Raw genomic sequence first — 23,232 nt, 5'->3', positions numbered from 1 at the left:
CTACCGCTGCGCTAAATCCCCAACCCCAAATTCAGGGTAATTTAAAGAAGGTTATTGGTTAAGGAATAGACTAGAGCCACACAGCTATTAGTGATTGCGATGGACTTTTTATATGTGCTATTAGTTCTGTATGGGTAATTCTTTTAATTCTCACAGTAATGCTGTGAAGTGGAAATAGTTTGCCTAGGCACAGTTAGCCCAGCAAAAGGGAAAACTATGAATAGATGTCAAACTAAGCATAGATTATTGGGAAAGAATCCATTATTCAATAAATAAAACTACAAAGACTGATTGATACCTTCTTTTAAAAATGTTTCTTTCCTGCCTCGTATGCAACAACAACAAAATCCAGATGAATCTTTGTAGTTGCTAGTTTTTTGGGTGTCTGATGAGAGCACACACATGCTGTGGTGACCCAATGGATGACAATTTTGTGGCTTTGGTCAGTCTTGCATCTGAGTCGCAAGCACCTTTATCCACTGAGCCATCCTTTCTTCCCTGCCCCTCATGAAATTTTAAGTGTTTGGAAAAATAAGTGACAAAACACTAGGGGAAAAGTGTAGGGAGACACAAGCACAAGTGTACGCGCATGTGCGCAGTGCAACCATGAATGTTTGAAAAGGGATTCTCTTTGTGCATGATACTCAGCAAGTAAAGGGGAAAGCCTTTTTCTATGTGTATGATGTACATCTGAATTTGCAATGAGTTTTTGCTTACTACTGTATTTGATAACAGTTATTTGAAAGTTGAAAACGGAAATTTGGGGATGGTTCTCTGCCTTACCAAATAATGGCTTAATTAAGGAAGAAAATAGTATTAGTAATTATTAGGAACATTTTCATTGGCTGACCCACAGAAAGTGGCTGAAGGGAGTTGAATGGCTTCTGCGATTTCAAGTTGTGTCACTTTGGAAGAAACAGTAAAAATGATTGTGTCCTCCTTGGCTATCTTAGTGTTCTGCTGTGTAATGAAATGTTTGTATCTGAGAAACAGTTTTGTTTTTCCTAGTGGCTATACCTGAAGTAATGTAGATGGATATAGTAATGATTTACAGTTTTCTTTTTTAAACCATTACTCTGTTTATTGTGAGAATTCTCAGGAATCTATACCAAGTGAGGCACAGTGAGTTTTTTCAATAGCTGAACAATTTTGAATCTGAACTGCAGAAAATATCTAAGGTAATGTGCAAAACTTGTTACATCAGTCTTTATGGACAGGGATTGTTTGCTGAGGAACTGTTAAACAAGTTTTAATTTGGTACTTAACTGATCAGTGAGTATTTGCTTCATATACTTCAAGAGTAAAGTAAAAACTCACTTGAAGCTTAAGATTTTTGCTTTATTGAGTCTGCCACCATTTGTGATCTTTGTTCTAGTGATACCCCCACTCCCCTGTGCTCACTTTGTATAGTAGTTTTCACCAGAATGTAGTATTTTAGACACAGGCTTTTAAGTGTGTAGCTGTGTTGAGCATTTGAGCTGCCATTCATTAAAGCTTTAATTCATGTAAACTGGCTGTAGTCCTCACTGCATTGTAGCTTCACAGCTTACTGATACAGTGCTCTTTTCCCCAGTAGATGTCCTCATGGTAGGAGCTTGTACAGTGAACTTTTATTTCGGATTTGAGGAAGACTTAATGCTCCCCCTTGCCTGCTGCAGTGGTAGTGTCGGCCTCACTCACCAGTAGTTAAGGAGCATGAACCAATCTGCGGCTTTTAGGGCTGTGATGGCTATTTATAGTAATTTCTTGTTTGCTTTGAGGGGAAAATTACGGTAGCTTCGCTTGTTTTGTTTTGTGTGTGTGTGTTTTTTTAATCCTAGAATTGGGATTCTACCTCTGACTTACCTGTTCTCTAATCCTTTTCTATTTAGAGACCTAAAGTAAGATCAGTATAGTTGTTAAGAGTAAATCAGAATAAATAAGATCATTGTGCTGTTATGGAAATATCTTTTTTAAAAAACCTATTTTTTGAAAAATCTTTTTTGGGGGGGGGTGTCTCAAAATGATAGTTTTAATAAAAATTTAGGAGATATAGTTTTGTTTCTTGATCTAGCTCTGATGTGTTAATAATTCAGTCTTCTGAGAGACAAGAGTCCAGCTTTAAATTCCTGTGACATCTGTCCTCCCGTGTAGCTGCAGAAGATCCCAGGCCTGCCAAGCCTTCATTCACACTCACTCCAAGTCCCTGCTCAGCCACCTAGTAATGGCTGACAAGCGGGGGAGGGGGGGGGTGGGGGGGGAGAGCGGGGCAGCACTGCTAACTAACCGCTGTGAGCAGAGCTTTTTCAAGTGTCGACTGAAATTAAAAGAGGGCTTCTGTGTAGAATGATACTCCTGAAATACTTGACGGGAATTTGTCTTCGACTTCGAACTTTGATAGGCAATGTCAGAAACAAAAAACAAAACCAAAAACCACCACCAACAACAAAAAACCAAACATCTTGTAAGTTTGGCAGCATTTCGTCTGGTGGAAAGAGATAGCCATTAGGAGAGTTGATTGACCAAGTTTCAAACTTACTCTTCCTCTGTTTCTGAGTAGCATTTCCTTTGTAAGCCAACAATAAACTAGACCTTTTGCTGTCTCTGACCTAGAGTGCTGCTTAATTTATTTAGTGCAGAGAAGAGAAGAGCGGCTTCAGGTTGCTCCTTTATGGGCCAACTATTCCATTTCTTCTTAAGCAGATAAATTCTTAATAATGAGTGAGAAGCTTGGGTAGGTATGAAGGGTGTGAGTCAGAAGTTTCATTTTATAACCCCAAAATGGATAAAATGATTGAATTCTGAATGATTGGCTGTACAGTTCACTGTAAAGCCAGTGGTGCCAAACTTTGGACCTTAAAATACACCGTTGGTGGTATAAATAGGCCCTGAGCTGTTGTATTTGTCGTACTAAATCTTTGAAAGATAGAATGTTTTTAGATTTTGTCTTGGGTGCATTTTAGTTATGTGTCGGAACAAGATGTTTGTGTGCTGGCAGAATACGAGGAAGTTTGGCTGACACATGAACTCACTTGAGTTTACCATGCACACAAAGGATATTTTCTGTGGATAGTAATGAGGAACCAAAGTTTCAAGTAAGTTTGTTTTAGTCTGCTGAAATCTTTTAAGTTTTTTATTTTTTAAAAGAGAGTACATTCCGAAGATAAAGATTTCCATTTTCAGCCAGGTGGTGGTGGTGCACATCTTTAATCTCAGCACGCAGGAAGCAGAGGCAGTCAGATCTTTGTGAGTTGGAGGCCAACCTGGTCTACAGAGTGAGCTCGGGACAGCCAAAGAGAGAGCTATACAGAGAGACCCTGTCTCAGAAAAAAATAAAATAAAAGACTCATTTTTCTTCTTTTAGGAGTTTTCACTGTTTTGATATTGGTGGTAGTGTTTAAAAGAGCGTTTTTGTTATTGTTTTGAGGTGAGTTTTCATAAAACAGATTGATCTCAGACTCATTGTGTAACTGAGGCTAGCCCTGAATTCAGTGTCTCCACTGCCAAGTACTGATGTTACTGGTGTGAACTACCACATCTGCTTTTTAAACAATTTCAGATGACTGAATATATGTTATATTTATAGTTAAATCTTTTCTCCAAATATTTTATTTATTTAAGTGCATTGATGTTTTGTCTACACGTATGTCAGTTGGAGGGTGTTGGATTCTCTGGAATTGGAGTTACAGACAGTTGTGAGCTGCCACGCAGGTCCTCTGGAAGAGCAAGGTCATCCTCTTAACAGTTGAGCCATCTCTCCAGCCCCCCAATTACATCTTTTTGTTGTTGCTTGTTTGTTTTTTGTTTTTGAGACAGGGTTTCTCTGTGTAGCCCTGGATGTCCTGGAGACCAGGCTGGCCTTGAACTCAGAGGTCTGCCTGCCTCTGTCTTTGAGTGCTGGGATTAAAGGTGTGAACCACCACTGCTGGCTAATTAAATCTTAACTTAAATCTGGAACTTAGAAGGATACCAAGAATGACTAATTGTTTTTGTTAACACTGAGTACATTTTGGTTTAGTTCTGTGCTCTTTAGAAGTTTCTAGTATAACTGGGTGGTGGAGGCGCATGCCTTTAAACCTAGCACTTGGGAGACAGAGGCAGGGGACCCCCGAGGCTGATCTCTGAGGCAGAGGCTGGCCAGCCTGTTCTATATCAGGGCAGATAGGACTACACAGAGAAACACTGTCTTGAAAAACAAAAACACAAAAGTTTATAGGATTCAGCTGCTCTGTAGTGTAATGATCAGTTTTAAAACTTGTAATTCATTGTGTAAAAACCAAAGATTTGGGGCTGGGTGCATCTCTCAGTTGGCAGAGTGCTTGCTTGTCTAGTATGCACAAAGCCCAGTGTTCAAACACTAGTACTGCATAAAGTAGGTGTGGTAATGCATGCCTGTAATCCCATCTCTGGGAAGATGGAGGCCTGAGGGTCAGTAGTTCAAGGTCATCCTCATCTATATAAGGAGTTCCAGACTATCTTGGACAACTTGTTCTGTCTAGGCTGACCTCAAACGTATTATGTGGCCCAGACTGATTTTAACTCAGTTCTGCCTCCGCCTCCTGAGTGCAGGGATTACAAGACTATCCACTGTAGTTAGCCTGCCCTTCGAAGCCTTTTATTGTAGAAAGACTTCTTGCCTTACTGACTTTGAGGGAAGGGGGGAAGTAGGTTAAGTTGTGGTTTTGTACTGGTTGAATATTGTGCAAAATGAATTATCTGAACAAAATTTCCAGCTATTATGAGTTCTAACAGTTGTATGAAAGCCACTTTTGGTTAGTTTTAATTTTGAGAATATTTTATGATTAAATCTTAAATCTATAGTGGGCATCCCCTTACTTGATTCTGGTAAGACTATTGAAATCTCCAATCAAGAGGTAGATGTGTTTTAGACAAAAACATCTAAACTAGATCTGGCTTTCAAAATGTAAATCTTTTTCAGTAGTATCATAGAAAAGGACTTTAGAAGACTTACTCAGTAATTTTTTTTATTTGTACTGGACTATTTAATCAAACAAAAATATACTGTACTGACGCTATATTGCCTGTAAAATTGGAAATGAGTGGGCATTGAAAATAGATTCTGCATTTATGTTGAGTGCTGACTCACAGATACTGAACTTAGTGTTTCATAGATATGCTTATTTGATGTTTAGAGTCCTATTAGGTACTATTAATCTCTTTTACAGGTGAAGGATCCTTTTACAGGTGAAGAATCCAAGGCTAATTCATTTGCTATAGTTAGTCACACATCTGATTATAACTCAAACGTGTACATTTAAATGCTCCTGTGTTCTAAATGAGCATCAGACGAACATTCGTATGTGTTAGGTGAGTCTTAGACTGGACAAGTAGGATGAGTCATGGAAGCTGGAAGCATCCTACTACTGTATTTGTTAGGAACAAGCTGCAGTGAAGGAAGCACCTACTGGAGCTCCAGCTGGTCCCTTTCCTGGGGTCAGACAAGCCAGATCTTCCGGTTTTTCAAAACAGGTTATAAATCTGGATTTTGACATAAATGCTTTGACTTAAAACTAGCCAGCCCAGTTAATTTTTTTTATCTTCTTATTGTGAAACATAGCATTAATGTATAAAAATGCATTAGGCAAATGTTCATAAATGAATTATAAAGTGGAAAGCCATGTAAACACTGCGTACCTATCAGCAGGCCAGATTCTATACAGCAAGAAGTCCAGTATGATAAGTTCTTAAAAAATATTGTCAGCTGGGCAGTGGTGGCACACACCTTTAATCCCAGCACTCAGGAAGCAGAGCCAGGTGGATCTACAAGGCCAGCCTGGTCTACAGAGCGAGATCCAGGACAGGCACTAAAGCTACACAGAGAAACCTCTGTCCCGAAAAACTAATACATATAAATATATATATAATATATAAATATAATATATAATATATAAATATTATATATATATATATATATATATATAGTCATTGAATAAGCTTAAGTTTTTTTTGCTTACTGAGTTTAGGGTCTAGGTTTTGAGTTTTGGGGGATCTATCTACCATTTGCTACTGTCTCACCTATTTAAAAGCACGCAGGAGTAGAAAAGGCAAACAGTACCCAGCTCAGATAGTTGTATAACTCCACTGAGAACCTAGCACATAGTAAGTTACCATGATTGGCACATCTTTTTAAAACATTGTAAATGAAGCTATTTTAATATTGGAGAAAGCCATGTAGGAATTACGGTTGAGCTTATTTATTTACAAAATTCATTCAGTAGATAAGTAGATTCAATTCAGCAAGTTATTTTTTAGTTTCAGAAAAGGTGCTTGGGCTCTTGAGATACTTAGGAAAACTATCTTGCATTAGCGTTAAGAGCTACAGCCTGGTTTGGCAATGGAGGCTTTGAAGTACATTATAAATCCAGTGTATATGACTCAGTTTGGATAGTCACCTTAGTGATGAGTGAGTGATTATCAAGTCTTTCAGTTTTTTAACCAGTTGAGCACGTCTGATCTTTTCATTGTATTCTGCCTTATTTTCTACCACTTACTACCTTCCCTCTTCACATATGTAACATACACACGTGCTCTCTTTGGAGTGCTAAAGTAGCCTTCTAAAGAATATCTTAGACTCAGTTTTTCCAAAATAAAGAATCGTTGTTTGTCCTTTGATAGTTTTACACACACACACACACACACACACACACACACACACACACACACAATGTATCTTGATCATAGTCAGCCCAAATCTCCCTACCCTCAGCCCACCCTACCCCCTTTGTAATTCATTGAGTCCAGTTAGTGCTGATTGTATGTATAGGTTGGGGGGTATTTTCGAAGGCACAGGCAACCTACCAGTGACCACACCTCCCAAGAAAAACAACTTCCCCTCCTCCAGCAGCCAACTTTCCCTCTTCAGCTAAGGTAGAGTCTCATGACCCCCTCACCTACCCATGCTTGGTCCTGTGCAAATACCACAGCTGCCATGAGTTTATGAGTCCAGAAGACAGCATCTCACAGCACGCCTCCTCCTCCTCTGGCTCCTAAGTCTTTGCGTCTTCTAGTCCGTGCTGTTCTGAACTGTAAAAGTAATCTTTTCAGAATCTAAGTGTTATGGTTAGTTTCTCTACCATGTCTTCTAAAATGCACCCAAACGTTCACTCATTCTAAAGTTTCTGTGTTCTCTGGCTTTAGGTAGTAAAAGATCAAAATCGTTAACATGGTCAGTAAACTGTTACTGGGCTGTTGGGCTGTTGTTCACTTGATGACCTCATCGTTCTCTTTCTCTTCGCCCTCTGTTGACAGACTTTGCTTTCCACTTCTCATTTATTAAACTGTCCGTGTGTGTGTGTGTGTGTGTGTGTGTGTGTGTGTGTGTGTGTGTGTGTGTGTGGTTTGCTCACAGAGACCAGAAGAAGGTGTCAGATCCCCCTGGAGCTGGAGTTCCAGGTGGTCGTGAGCTCCTTGAGATGGCTATTTGGATCCTAACTCTGGTCCTTTGAAAGAGCTGTAAGCATGCTTAACATCTGAGGCATCTCTTCCAGCCCTCTTCAGTTCTCCCATGCACTTCCTGCCAGGTTTCTCTTTGTTCCTCTTAGGACACTGGTTTTCTTTCTTGGTAGTGCTCACTTAAGCCTGTGATTATATATCAAGTCAGGAAGTGTTTGGGTCATATGTGTCTCCCATGAGAGTATAAGCTCTGGGAGAAGCATGGTCAGATTTGATTGTGCCTGGTTATTTGCAGAGCTTAATACAGTACCATAGCATATAATAAATTCAGATATTTTGCTAGGAATTGGGCTTTTGATTAGACTGCTTTCTTTACCGGAATGTTTCCCACATTCATCCCTCACCCATCTAGCATTGGTTTCTTTTTTCCTCAAGAGCTTTGTCCTGAGCCCAGAAACTAGGTCAGAACTCAGGAGTGTCAAGATCCCTGTTATCTTTCTACTACTTAGAACTCATACCTATTGTCTGCCGGCAGTTTAATAGTTAACTTTTTTACACTGTTACATACTTCCTTGTTGTGTTAGATGATCTTTTAAAATGCTCCTGTAAGATGCTTATCTCTAAGATTCCCTGTACTTTTTCTTTTCTGGAGAAGAAGGCAGCTGCTGAAGGAACTGGTCGAAGGGTCATGGTAGGGGCACTCTTTGTTTGGGTCTTCTCAGAAAATGATTTCTAGTTCCTTCAAGTTTCTTTTTTTAAGTGACAAACATCTCAAATGGAAGCTATGATGAAATCTCCCATGTATTCTCATTTCAGTACAGACAGCAATTAATGAACCCATTATCACATAACATTTTTTGGTTTGCTTTTATAAGATCTTTCCTTCCACTTTCTCTTCTCCCCCTCTTGGTCTCTCGAAGCCCAGGCTGGTCTGAAACTCGGGTGTGATGTGCCTGCAGCTCTCCTGAACTCGTCCTCCTCATCCTTCCCTTAAGTGCTGAGATCACAGGCAGAGGTCACTGTACCTGGCTTTATAAATGGGAAGTGTTTGCTTAGATTTTTTATTTAATTAACATTTTTTCATGTATTTTACATACCAACTACAATTTCCCTTCCCTCTTCCCATGTCTCCCCACCCCCACCCTTCTACCCCCTTCCCCGTCCACTCTTCCTCTGTCTCCATTCAGAACGGGCAGGCCTCCCATGAGCTTGAACAAAGCATTTGCCTAGATTTCTTAATACACTAGGTGTCACCAGATGATGGTGTTTAAATTTTATTCTTTTATGATTTATTAGCTGGAATATCTAAGAAAAACTTCCTTTCATGTACTGTTTGGTTACCCAGGGGTACTGTTTGTATAAGAAAGACAGAATAAACAGTCCCTTGCCAGTACTAGTACCAGAAAAAATGTACCAGTTTTTCAAAGTACTATATTAATTGTTCCAATGTTTTTCTTTTTTAAAAAGATAGACAAATGGGCAAATTATATTTGATTTACTTTTATCAATTCCATTACAACTTTTATCGTCAAGTTACTTTATTTTGAAGTATTTCTAACAGTACATTAAAGGAAAAAGAGATCGTGGTATATATAAGTTAATTTTCAAATTGGATATACCTCTTTGCCTAGCTTCTGGAGCAAAAAGGAATCTTACTAATATCTCAGAGTTTTTTTTCCAACTTCTGTGCCTGTGTACAAGGGTAACTCTACCCTGACTTCTAATTGGTACACTACCTTTGCTTAATTTAAAACTCATGTTGTTCTAGCCGGGCGGTGGTGGCGCACGCCTTTAATCCCAGCACTCGGGAGGCAGAGCCAGGCGGATCTCTGTGAGTTCGAGGCCAGCCTGGGCTACCAAGTGAGCTCCAGGAAAGGCGCAAAGCTACACAGAGAAACCCTGTCTCGAAAAACCAAAAAAAAAAAAAAAAAAAAAAACTCATGTTGTTCTGTGGGTTATAAGATTTATACGTGTTTGTTCACTTTGGCAAGTACAAAAGTTTAAATATATGATTATAAAGCCAACCTTTTCCTGTGAATATATAAATATGCTTTCTTCTTTACAAAGTTGGCACCATTTTCTTTTTTTCAAGATGACTTTCTGTATTAACTTCTGAAATACTGTATTTATAGAGATGTTGGTTTTCCTGCCGTTGTCTGTCAGTGTGGTCACACATTTCTGACACAGTTGTGTTCAGTTGTTACTTCATTTCTGTTGAAACTTGATCCTTTAGTCCCTGTGTGCTTGTTTTAATTTATTTAATTTAATAATTTATTGAATTCTTACATTTAATGAGTTGCTTTTTTCTTGTATTTGTGAATTTTGTTGAGTTCCTGACTTCTCCTGGAGTCTCTTCAGGACCTCACTTCATTGAACTTGAGATTGATCTTTTTTCACTACCTCTTGGCATCTCTGTCTCGAGAATTTAAACAGTACCCCTCAGATCATTACCACTCTATGCCATCTGCTATCTTTTAACACGTATCCTATTTCCTATCTTAGTACTTCACCTATAGAGCAGTGGGTAGAGTATGATGTGTATTTGAAAATTCATAGAGGGTCAGGATCCATTCCCATACTTCTTAGTTCCAGACTCAGTCTTATGCCAAGAAGTAGTCTTGTTTTCTACTTTAGGTAGAATAAAAAGCTAACAACAAAAAAAGTAAAACACAAAACAAAATAAAAGCAAACTTTACAGCTCCAGGGAAAGTAGGAACAATTCAGGTCGAAGAGTTGCTTCCAGAAGGAGCCCAGAAAGAGCAGGACTTGATTTTCCTAATGGAGGGCTGGGAGCCATGCAAAAACTGTTTAGGTTGCTTTAACTCTTGTGTGTGGTACCACCACCACCACCCACCCCGACAGGGTTTCTCTGTGAAACAGCCCTGGCTTTCCTGTAGACCAGGCTGGCCTCCAAACTCACAGAGATCCACCTGCCTCTGCCTCCGAGAGCTGGGATTAAAGGCCTTCACCACCACTGCCTGGCGGAAATTTTCTTCTTTTGAGATGTTAGATAATAAAGTATATTGCTATCAGATTGCGAGATCTTCAGTTCTTGTATTTTGGTGTGTTCTCTGGACTGTAAATAATATTTTGTATTAACTCTGTTGGTTCTCATCAGCAACTTGTTTAGTTCTCTTGATCCTTCCTTCCTTCCCCTAAAATAGTTGTGGTCCATGGGGTCATCTTAGTCCTTTGTAACTAGATACAGTTTCAGTGCTGCAGTCTTTGTAGATTGCCCTTAGATCTTTGTCTACTCTAGCTCTCAGTCTTTTTTTTTTTTTTTAAGATTTATTTATTTATTGTGTATGCAGTGTTCTGCCTGCATGTATGCCTGCATGCCAAAAGAGGGCACCACCAGATCTCATTATAGAAGGTTGTAAGCCACCATATGGCTGTTGGGAATTGAACTCAGGACCTCTGGAAGAGCAGTCTGGGCTCTCAACCTCTGAGCCATCTCTCTAGCCACCTAGATGTCAGTCTTGATCTTTCAAACATGTATACCCACTTACTTGCCCAATTTCTGTATCTCTGCTGTGATGGTTCCCGGTACTTGAAATTAAGCATGTCTGAGATTGCATTTGTAATTATGGCCTGCCGTTTCAGAGCTGCCCCCCCTTCTTCTCAGGTTAACTCTCCTCTAACTGATCTTTCTGCCTTCAGTCTGCCTTCCACTTATAGTCTTTCCATTGAGTTTTCCCCATGACGTCACAGCACGTGTGATGTGCCTGGAGGTTTGCTGTTTCTCTGTTCAGCCTTCCCCTCTTTCGCAGATAGTACTGTTCAGTCATAGGAAAATGAGCTTCTTGTCAGTTCGCTCTCCTGCCTTTCTCCCACTTGATTTGTAGTTGGCCTGAAGGGTGATGAAACTGCCTAGAATTAGGATCTAGAGTTGGCAGGAAGCCCTTCAGATTTGGTGATCTGAGTAGTGTATTTGCCAGCTGGAGCTTAGAACAAAGAAACCAAACAAACTCTTGGCAAATTCTGAAATAAAGCTTTTTTTGCTTCTTTAGAAATTATGATTCTAGGCAGTTGATATCAGCTTAGAAGTGTATGCAAAACTAATTCAGCAACCATGAATTGCAGTCACTTTTGATACTAATTATTGAATTTGTGACCTATCCTTTAGTATACTTTAATAAATAGACTTTTGGAACTGGGAAGACCTTTTTCCTTGAAATAATTCAGTCTAATTTTCTGATCTTATAGGTGAGGAAAACTAAAATCTCATTTCAAATTTATAACAGACTTGGGTGCTGCTCTTATTTTTGGGCTAGCTCATTTTCTGTGTATCTTGCATAGTTAATGGAGAATACTAGAAGCAGCATCATGCTTAGTGGATTATCCCCTGTTCTTTAGTTTCCTACAAGCCTAAACACTTTAGAATGGGACTGGTGTGGTTTAACAGAGGCCCTTGGGTAGGTTTTACAATGATTCTTTTTTAAAAAGATTAATAATAAGTTTACAGCATGAAAATGAAGTTTGCACTTAAATTTATTTGCACAAGTAATCAGATGAGCATTATAAAACAGTACAGAAGGACTTATAGTGAAAACAAACCTCCCCAGCTCGGTTTCTGTTTCTCTTCAGAGGCTGTTCTATCTTAGGTATCTCCCAGAGGCTGTGCTCCCTGTCCTAAAGGATCCAGTTCCCACCCATTAATGATCATTTTCATAATTTAATAAATGAAACCTTTAAAACAACAAGTCCAACTAGAAGCAAATATTTGAGGCTTCAGGTATCAATGGAATGTTAATGTAGTTTGAAATATGTTGCCAATTTAGTATGAGTGGAAAAAGAACAAAAAGATAAAACACCTGATAGAAATATACCCATGGTCCCTTTATTTCAAGCTGATCAATGTGAACGTTTTTCATGTCTTTTCAGCCTTCTCCCTACTTACACTGAAACAGAATTAGATTCGACAATACCCAAGCTGTTTTGTAACCTGCTTTCCTTTGCCTAACAATGTAAACTATGTGATCGTCACAACAATGCAGAGAACCACACACTTGTTACCAGGGAAAGTACCTGTTATCAGGTCACTTACAGTTTGGACTGATAGGGATTAAAAAGTCATCGAAGCACTGCTACTAGTTAACAAAGTGGATCCAGAAAAAACCAGTTTAGAGCTATGCAAGCAGTTCTCATTGTTAATGTCAGCTGAGATTGCACAGACTGGCAGTTACTGCAGACGTTTTATTATGTGTATTTTAGTGGAGCTGCTGAGAGTTAATGCATCTACTTATCACTGTCACTGATTCACATTGATGGAGGAGGGTTTGTGGAGGGTTTGTTGTTGTTGTTAGTGGTGGTGGTATTGTGTATGTGTGTTTAAAAAAATCTGGTCAGTTTTTGTTTAAAACAAAACAGCTTTGTGTCCAAGGGAGTCTTATTAAAAGAAAGTTTTGCTGCTCATGATTGGAAGATTGAAACAAAAGCTGGTGAGGTTGGCAGTTCTTATCTCTGGGAGTGAACAGAGAGATCCTTTCTCTTTCTCCCCTTATTCATTTGGGAGGAAAGTCAATCTAGTTGCTTTGAATTTAGGGAAGCAGGCTTTCTTTATAGGGGTCTATTTTCTAAGGTGCCATTAATCTTCAATTAAAATTGCTGTGGGAAAAAAGAAATGGTTCCCTGGCACCTTGATGCACAGAGTCTTGTGATGCTACTGATACCCATGGAACAGAAACAGATCTCACTTGTGAAAGATGCACTTATAGTAATAGCTGATGAGGGATGTCCCCAGAATGCCATGCATGGTACTGTCCCCTTTCACCCTACATTTTGATAACTCTGAAAAATCTATTTTAGAAATAAATACATATTAGGCACTCTAGTTTATTTAAAAAGTAAAAAGAGACTATTACTGTAAGCCATGAAAAGCAGTTAGCCCAATTCAAAAGAAATTTGCTTTTAAATTTTTAGTGTTCATCTTTTAGATCATTTCTTTTCTCCATGAGAGATTAATAGTGGGAGATAAAAACTCAGCTACCCTGTGGTTTGGCTAGGATCTACACTGAAACTTGGATTGATTTTTATGGTTCTGGGGGGCATGAGAGACTTGAGATTTGTGTTTTAATGTTTTGTAGATGCATGTTTGTGATAGGTGTAACATAAAAGCCACCTTCTGTATGGCTGTGAATGAAGTTAGAGGAAGTGAGTCTGACAGAGAACTGAAACTGGACGGAGCAGTGTTGCTTGTGACTTTAAAACAACCTATCAGATGTTCTTCATCTGGTTCCTGGAACAAGTATTTATAAATACCGAGGTCAGAGGTATTTTGCTTTTTCTTGCTTTTCACACCATGAAGAACACTCTTAAATGTTCACTTAGATATTTTAAAAGTGTTGTATCTTTTATTCTAGCCTGTCTGATGGTGAGCATAAAGTTGCTGAATTAGCTGGCTCAGACTTGATTTCTGCTTGCGTTAAATGTAGAGCGGCATCTGTCCAAATTAAGTTAAAAACAAAGGAAGTTCCTGGGTCTGGTTTCCTATCTCTTAAAACAAAAACAAACAATCCTTTCATAGTTACTAAGTGTTTTCCAGAATATTTTTAATATTAATAGTGTGAGTTTTGGTATTTTATTATGCTAAGTTGTTTCCAGAATGCTTTCCTTTGCTTTATTAAAAACTTATTTCTTTTAGTAAGGTAAATGCTTTGTTTTCTTTTCCTTTATCAGAGCACAGCAATGGAGGAAACAGCTATATGGGAACAGCACACAGTGACGCTTCACAGGGTGAGTCTCTGCTGCAGTAAATAATCTGTGTTATAATTCAGGATACTGGCAGCTTTGAAAACAATAGAGGAAAGCCAGCTGTCAGGAAGCCAACAGAAAGGGGAAATTTTTTCTATATTCTTTTGTTTAAAATTAGATTTGTAATAAATTCTTCATTAAGGTCAGAAGTGAGCATGATTACTTTTTCACATATCCTTTTGGTTATTTCTTGTGTATTTGCTATTTTTAATCTCTGAATTTAACTTGTTTGTTGCTTAGAATTTTGAATGAAAAGATAAAAGATTATATATTAAATTATAAACTGATTGTATATACATGTTTATAGGCTTGGGGTTTAATTTTAAAGCAAGTTATGTTCCTAATAAAATCTTGAAAGAAGGCTTAGTATGTAGCTCAGTTGATAGTGTGCTTAGATTTAGCCCTCATGTAGCTCTGAGTTCCATCCCTGTCTGAAATCCTGGCACTCAGGAGATAGAGGCAGGAGGATCAGAAGTTTAAGGCCATCCTTAGCTACTTAGAAGGTGTGTGTGTGTGTGTGTGTGTGTGAGAGAGAGAGAGGGGGGGGGAGGGAGAGGTCATGTAAGATAAGTGTTCATTTGAAGCATGTACAACCTAAACAATTGCAGATGATCAGGAAAAGATTATTGGTAAACACAGTGGAAATAAGAGCTTCGAAACCAGGCTGGTCTGGGTTTTAATTCTACTTTGAAGAAGTGACCCAATCTGTCTTGTAAAACCTTGGTGTTTACATGTTTAAAATGAGGCTAGGAGTTGGAGACATGGCTCCAAAGGAAATAGTGCCTTCTTTTCAAAAGAATTCAAGTTTAGTTCCTGGTACCCATGTGGATTGCTCACAGCTGTCTCTAACTCCTTCTCCAAAGGATCCAATACCTTCCTCTGGCCTCTGTAGATACACACACACACACACACACACACACACACACACACACACACACACACACACACACACACACACACACACACACACCAAACAAAACAAACTTAAAAATTAGCTGGGCATGGTGTCATACACCTTTAATCTCAGCACATGGGAGGCAGAGGTAGGTGGATCTCTGAGTTCAAGGCTAGCCTGTTCTGTATATCAAGTTCCAGGATGGCTAGGGCTACATAGAGAAACCTTGTCTCAAAAAATAAAAATGAAATAAAATAAAATAAGATAGGGCTAATGGCACCAGTGCATGCTTTATCTGTTCAGATGTCTCCCAAAATTCACCCATTTTTTTCTTTGAGTAAAGCTCACTCTACTGATGGTTTTCCTGCTTAGAAAATGTTTAAATAATGTCATATACCTTACACTGATTATTCCTGAGAAGTTAACAAGTGGGGTTGGGGAAATCATGTTCTTGGACACTACTGCTGATTATCTAACTCATGAGTGTTTGAATCTGCACATGGTGATAAAGAGTCAGTTAATTATTCAGTTTTGGGCAGATATGGTTGACCTTTTTCTATCTCACTAAATGAAGAAATCATTTTAATAATATGTATCTTAACTTTTAATTCGTAAAGCTGAAATGTAGCTTCCTGTTTGAATTGTGCTTAATAGGTAGCATGTTTAAATCAGATGTATGATACATAAAATAATTTTATACTTCATGTCTTTCATTTGGCTGGGATATAATGGCTTAGTAGCATTTTAAGTATTACATTTATTTTTCTTAATACCTTTATCATTTTTGTTGATGTAATTTACATAAGGGTAAATATATGCTCATGTAGTATACATTTCTGAGTTTTGACAGTCACATAATATCACAGTAAAAATGCAAAGTGACTCCATTACCTTAAAACTTTCCTTTAGGCCCTTTGTAATCAACTCTGTCTCTTCACGTTCGGCCTTGAACCAATAATCTGTCGCCTTAAACTTTGACCTTTTCTGGGATGTCATATAAATAGATTTATGTAATAAGTAGCCTTTTGAGACTGACTTCATATGCTTAGATTAATGCATTTGAAACTTTTCCATAATCTTGTTGTATTGGTATCTAGTTCCTGCTTATTACTAAATTCCATCCCATTGTATGAATGTATAATAGTTTACTCATCCTATAGTTGATGGTACATTTAGGTTGTTTGTTGATTATGAATAAATCTGCTTTAGGATACAGACTTTTGTTTGACCATAACTTCATAAATAAACTTTGTAAATAGTTAGAAATGGAATGGCAATGGATTTTATGCTAGCTGTTTAATTTTATAGGAAATTACCAGCCTGGATATACCTTCTCATCAGCAATGGATGAGTGTCACTCATTTATCTCATCAGCTCTTGATATTGTCAGTTTTAACCATTGAGTTTAACCATTTGAATAGATGTCTAGTAGTCTCTCATTGTAGCTCTTTTAGTTTGTATTTCTCTGGTTAATGCCGAGCACCTTGTAATGACCAGTCTTCATTGCCAAGTTGAGTGGGTTTGGAATCATTAGGAGACAAACCGAGGCATGTCTGTGGAGATGTTTCCAAACAGGTTTCTCTGAGGAGGGAAGACCCACACTGAGTATGGGTAGTACCATTCTTGGGGTCCTGGGACTTGTGGAGTACAGGGTCTCTCCACTTTCAGACTGAACAGACTGACCAGCTGCCTCACACTCCTACCACCATGCCATCTGTATTCTACCATCCCTACCATGCTGAACTGTATTCTTCTACCATGAACCAGAATAAATCCACTCTCCTTCTATTAACCTGATTCTTGTCGGAGACTTTCCCACAGTGATGGATAACTAATCCTTCATTCTCCATTGCCCTTTAGTCCCCCAGTGATCCTGGGGGTTGAGCCCAGTGCCTGTATAGCAGGAAACTGTGTGACCACTAGCCACACTGCCCGACCTATTGAACGTGCTTTGATATGCTTGTCCACATTTTTTTTTCTTTGATTAAGTGTCATTGTACTTTGCTTTCTATTTCTGTGATAAACACCATGACCAAGACCAATTTGTGGAGGAAAGTGTTTATTTGGCACACATGTCCTGATCACAGTTCATCACTGAGGGAAGTCAGGGCCAGAATTGGAGGGAGGAACCTAGATCCAGAGACTGAAGCAGAGACCACGGAGAAGTGCTGCTTGCTGGCTTGCTCCTCTTTGCTTGTTCAACTCGATTTGTTTTTTTGAGACAGGGTTTCTCTGTGTAACAAACAGTCCTGGCTGTCCCGGAACTTGCTTTGTAGACCAAGCTAGCCCTGAACTCACAGAGATTCACCTGCCTCTGCCTCCCAGGTGCTGGGATTAAAGGTGTGCCACCACCACCCAGCTCACCTTGCTTTTTTATACAATCCAGGTCAGACCTCCTCAGGGCTGGGCCCTCCCACAGGTGATCAGTAATCAAGAGAATGTCCCACAGACTTGCCTACAGTCTGATGGAGGCATTTTTTTCAGCTATGGTTCCTCTTCCCAGAGGAACTTAGGTCAGGTTGACAGATAACTGGCACAAATGTGTTCAGGTTTGTTTTTTCAAAGCTGTCACATATGCATAACAAAAAAATTGTCACCTGGAGTTCCGCGAACCCTGGAAGCGCGTCCGGCCTGCCCCTGCCGGGAGGTAGAAGTTGGTGAGGGCCCGGGTGGGAGAGATCTCCTCTGATAGTGCGTTGTCCCCGCAACGGATCTGAACCTAACGCGATCTCGAAAAGCCCAGGACTCTGCTCCCCTGCGTCATGGCAGTCCCAGGTTGTAACAAGGACAATGTCCGAGCAGGCTGCAAAAAGTGTGGTTACCCTGGTCATCTGACCTTTGAGTGCCGCAACTTTCTCCGGGTCGACCCCAAAAGGGACATCGTGTTGGATGTCAGCAGTACAAGTAGTGAGGACAGCGATGAAGAAAACGAGGAGCTGAATAAACTGCAGGCTCTGCAGGAGAAAAGAATAAATGAAGAAGAGGAGAAGAAAAAAGAAAAAAGCAAGGAGAAAATTAAATTGAAGAAAAAGAGGAAAAGGTCTTATTCCAGCTCCACTGAAGAGGACACTTCAAAACAAAAGAAACAGAAATATCAGAAAAAAGAAAAGAAAAAAGAAAAAAAGAACAAATCAAAAAAAGGAAAACATCACAAAAAAGAAAAAAAGAAGAGGAAAAAAGAAAAACGTTCTTCCCCTAACCATTCTGAATTCACCAAAAAGTAACCGAATCTTTGGCCTAACTCAGGAAATTGAAGAATTCAATATTTTTCATTATTGTACCTTCCTTGGAATAGCTATGTAATTATGCTTTGCAGAAAATCCCAGCCTCTTCCATAAAGACAGTTTTCACATGTTGAGACCCTTATCTCTCTGCCCATCTGTATTAAATCCATCTTATTACTTGACAGCCATGTCTCAAGTATAGATGTTTGTAAATGCAAAGCACATCCTTTTGGGTATGTGTGTTTCTGGGTGTTGGGCATGAGTTATTTATCACATGGCTTTACTGAAGTCCAACCAAGTCATCTCCATAGCAGCTACTGAGTGGTGTCCGCCTTCCAGTGACATAGCTAGGTTGGTGGTAGTGATTTGCTCTTGATACTGAGGATTTTAATAGCTTTATCTACTGTGTAATGTATAAAGATAGTGAAGTTCTTCACTGTTGTTTTTAAATCTCTAGGCTTTTTAAATAGTATCATTGAAGAGAAAACTGCTTTACCGATCTCAAATTTTTAAATGAATATAGGAAGATAATAATGAAAGTAAAAAAAAAAAAATTGTCACCTGCTGGGAGGTAGTCCCAGCACTCAAACTCATCGAGATCCACAGAACCAGGTGGATCTCTGTGAATTTGAGGCCAGCCTGGTCTCCAGAGAGAGATCCAGGACAGGCTCTAAAGCTACACAAAGAAACCCTGTCTCAAAAAACCAAAAACAAACAAACAAATGAATGAATGAATGAATAAATGAATGAATAAAAAATTGTTACCTGTTAAAATTCATCTTCCATGTTTTAATTAGGTCATTTTACCCCTATCAAATATGACTTGAGAATGTTTTCTTCATTATATGGATTGCCATTTCATTTAACTCTGGTCTTTTGCACATAGAGTTTTGTGTGTGTGTGTGTGTGTGTTCTGGATACAGATTCATCAAGTATTGTTTTACATAGTCCCCCCCACCCTCACCCCACCTGGGGTTGTTTTCTGCCAGCATTTTTATTTTCATCAATCATGTTTTTTGGTTTTGAATCTCAAAAATCTTTGCAAACCTTGAAGTAAAAGGTTTTCTATATGTGTTTTCTAGAAGTTGTATGTGGGTTAAATTTTGTATATGATAAAAGAAATAAGAGAGTATTTTATTCATATGGATGTCTTACTATTTTAAGCAACCATTTTGTTGAAAAGATTACATTTCTACATTTAGTTGCCTTTCTACATTTAGCAAAAATGAATTGACTATGTACGTGTGCATCCATATTTTTCATTCCCTGCTCTTTTTATTGACCTCAGCCTTGATTGCTATAGCTTTTTAATTTTTATGGGATCAAACTCAGGATCTCATGCATGTCAGGGACTTTGCTGACCAACTACACCACTTCTCCTTTCACATTAAGAATAAAGAACTGAGCAATTAGGCAAAGTATGCTTCTACTGATGCCAATTTCACCATTACAAGTACTTGATTTTGCAAGATCATTGTTAAAATTATTTGACTCGACTTACATATATACGCACCTGTGTGTGTGTGTGTGTGTGTGTGTGTGTGTGTGTGTGTGTGTGTAAATAAAGAAGAGATCATGAATTTGAGAGGGATGGGAGGGCCACAGGGGGAAGAAAGAAGAGTAGAAATGATATAAAGACAGTACTCCTGTATGAGAATCTCTAAAACACTTAAATATTTCAATTAAAATAAAAGTGTCTAAATAAGGGAAAGTATACACAAAGTGGTTAGTTGTACAAAATCAATTACTGCTTTTGTATGAAGCTAAATTTTATAAGACATAGGAAGCTTGAAAAATTTTTTAACTGTACATAATAAGAGGTTAAGATAGCTAGGTATTCATTGAAATATCTGTTAATTTCATCACATATAATTCAAATCAAACTGTGGGTCTGCAAATCAGATACTGTCAGGCTAACTGCCATCTATGACCCTTGTACATTTTAACTCAGAAGATATGTAAATTTTACTAATTTTAATTTTCCAAATATTCTTGAAAAGAATTATCCGACTCATCCTCTAATTTTTTTTTTTTAAAAAAATGTCATTTATTTGTCACATATCAACTCTATATCAGGTGAGGAGGAGGCAGAGGCAAGTGATCTCTGAGTTCAAGGCCAACCTGGTCTATGAAGTGAGTTCCAGAATAGCCAGGGTTCTGTTACACAGAAAAACCATGGCCCAAAAAAAAACACAGAGCATCACCTGTCCTTGTTCATTGGCTCTTGGTGTTTTCATATTGTCTTAAACGCCCAATTTCAGTGTTACTGCAACAACAGTTACTAGTATTTGTTCTAAACAATGAATTGTGTGATCCAAGTTATCAGATATTAATAACTTCCAACAAGTTGGAACAGTTGGAACAATTCAGAGCTTTGAGCCATGCTCTAGAAAAACATTTCCAGCAGCCGGGCAGGATTTATTCCTATTGCATCCTGGATATAATCAATTGCATTTGTTGCTGTGGGAACTTGAAACCTTCCTGCTTCAAACTTTTAATTTAAGGAGTACTGTGAAGGGCTGGAGAGATGGCTCAGAGGTTCTCAGTTCATTTTCCGGCGTTAGTGGCTTACAACTATCTATGATGAAATTTGATGCCTTCTTCTGACATGCAGGCGTACAAGCATACATAACTGTATACATAATAAATAAATGAATATAAAAAAAGGTGTTTGGAGTATTTTCATTGTGTTGGATAGACTTTGGGTCTGGTTCATTTTAGTGTATGATGTTTTATTTTCAACTTTTTTTAACTGATAAATTTTATAAAATTAAAAAAATACTAAATTAAAAAGAGGTGGGGAGGGGGGAGAAAAGTTATTCCTGCAGGGAAGGAGGTGAAGAAGAAGTACAGTCTCTTTGGTCTTTTTGGTGAGGCAGAGGCAATTCGATGCTGTGTTCCCAGCACAACACTTAACACCTTTTGGAAACCAAAGAGCTGTGAATTTGACATACCCCTCTTATCTGTTTACCTCTGATGAACCCTCCAGGGGAACTGGCATCTCCTAAAGCTCACGGCAGACACTGAATGCAGCCTCCACTGGTCATCACACTGCCAGGTTTGCCTGAGAACTGCCTATCTGATTGATGAGAGAACACTTGTAACACAGACACAAAACCACATGGTTTCCTCAACATTCAGAATTGTGCTCCATTTCCTTGAGCTAATGAGACACAGATTCGTAGTACTTCCTCATACCTGAATTCCTAACAGTATCAAAGAAAATAGCACAGAGAAGAAACATTTTTAAAAATGAGGTGGTGGTTGTTGGTGTGTGTGTGTGTGTGTGTGTGTGTGTGTGTGTGTGTGTGTGTGTGTGTGTGTACAAGTGCTCGTACCTGAGGTTGATAATACTGGGTATCTTCTTCTGATGTTCTCACCTTGGTTTTTGAGATAGGGTCTCTCACTGCACTGGAGCTCACAGGTTACTAGACTGGCTGGCCAAAACCCTCCAGGAATCTGCCTGTCTTCACTGCTTCCCAGCACTAGAGTTAGAGACGCACAGCCACCACACCCATTTTTTATAGGGGTCCTGGAGACCCAAGCAAAGATCTCCAGGCTTATGCAGCAGGCACTTTGCCAAATGAACTCTCTCCCCAATCCCAGGACCATACTTTAACTAATATGCGTATCTTTGTTTCATTTTCTTTGTTTAATAACTAAAGCACTAATAGGAGAAATGTAATGTGGTAATAGTAAATTATACCTCTAGTTTCCGATGGGTGATTGGCTGACTCCGCTAATATTCTGTTCTCATTGTTAGAATAGAGCTACAGTAGACATTTGGAGTGGAAGCTATTGGAGCTTCATGATAAATTTTACTTTTAGTATCAAATACATTCTATGTACTTAAAAACCACCCACACCAAAAAATTCATGACAACGTTAGAACTAGAAAAACAATTCGCTTTATATCCTTCTTTTATGAAAGAAAGCTCATGCCCATTACCCACATTTAGTCCTTCCTCATCACCTTACATTTTGCCTTTCTTGTTCTCTTTTTTCATGCTATATACTATACCCACATATGCATTTGTTTACTTATATACATATATTATTGGGTAGATTCTGCATATTAGAGAGAACACAGGGTCCCCCCCCCTTAGATTATGTGATTTCACTTAATTATTTACAGAAAATACCCTACTTAGTCTACTAGAAAACTTTTGGACCTAAACACCGTAAAGTTGCAGGATATAAAATCAACATTAGAAAAACCAGCAACCTTCCTTTATAGTAACAGTCCTCTCTCTGAGGAAGAAGTTAGGAAAACGAGTCCATTCAAGTACCGGCAACCCCCACTGAAGTGTTTAGGAAAATAACCAAGGGAATGAAAGATGTCTACAAGGAAAGTTTGATAATATTGAAAAAGGAAATCACAGAAGATTCTGGTTGATGGAGAAGTATTCTGTGTTCTTGGATGGGCAGAATTAATATTATGAAAATGTTTATAGTACTTAAACTAATTTACAGAATAATCTACTGTCAAAATTCCCATGTCACAGGCATAGAAAAACCATACATATGTAACCACAGATACCATAGATAACCAAAGCAATCCCCAAAGTAACAACAGTGCTGAGGGTATTACAGATGATAGTGTACAGCTGCAGTGACAGAGCCTAATATCGGCATAAAAACAGACCGAAAGAAAGGTCAGTGGATAAACAGAAGTAAGATAGCGAAAGCGTGTTTGACAGAGGAAGCGAACACATACATTGATTAAAAAGACAACTTATGGGAGGGGGTGGGAGGGGAGGGGGGAGAACAGGGGAACCCGTGGCTGATATGTAGAACTAAATTATATTGTAAAATAAAAAAAAAGGAAAAAAAAAAGATAACTTATTCAACAGATGGTATTGGTAAAACTGGAATTCTACCCACAGAAGAATGAAATTAGATTTGTGTCTTTCTTTCTGTACAAAAATCAATTCAAAGTGGATCAAAAATTAAAACCCAAAACACTAA

General features: G+C 38.6%; 1 protein-coding gene and 1 pseudogene across 12 annotated transcripts in view; both read left to right on the top strand.

Moving 5' to 3' along the window:
• Tjp1 (tight junction protein 1) overlaps window positions 1–23,232 on the top strand; it is a 256,337-nt gene that overhangs the window by 176,145 nt on the left and 56,960 nt on the right. For 11 of the 12 annotated variants that reach the window (XM_076544417.1, XM_076544410.1, XM_076544404.1 and 8 more), the window contains one exon: window positions 14,071–14,127. In XM_076544417.1, the coding sequence (XP_076400532.1) occupies window positions 14,071–14,127 (57 nt within the window). Of the gene's footprint in view, window positions 1–13,672; window positions 13,766–14,070; window positions 14,128–23,232 lie in introns of those variants that run through there. The other variant, XM_042277620.2, reaches the window with a different exon arrangement.
• LOC143267258 (protein SREK1IP1 pseudogene) lies at window positions 17,656–18,448 on the top strand (annotated as a pseudogene).

The sequence above is a fragment of the Peromyscus maniculatus genome, chromosome 1 (genome assembly GCF_049852395.1).
Source record: "Peromyscus maniculatus bairdii isolate BWxNUB_F1_BW_parent chromosome 1, HU_Pman_BW_mat_3.1, whole genome shotgun sequence".
NCBI classification, from domain to species: Eukaryota; Metazoa; Chordata; class Mammalia; order Rodentia; family Cricetidae; genus Peromyscus; species Peromyscus maniculatus.
This window is presented reverse-complemented; position numbering and strand designations above follow the sequence as displayed.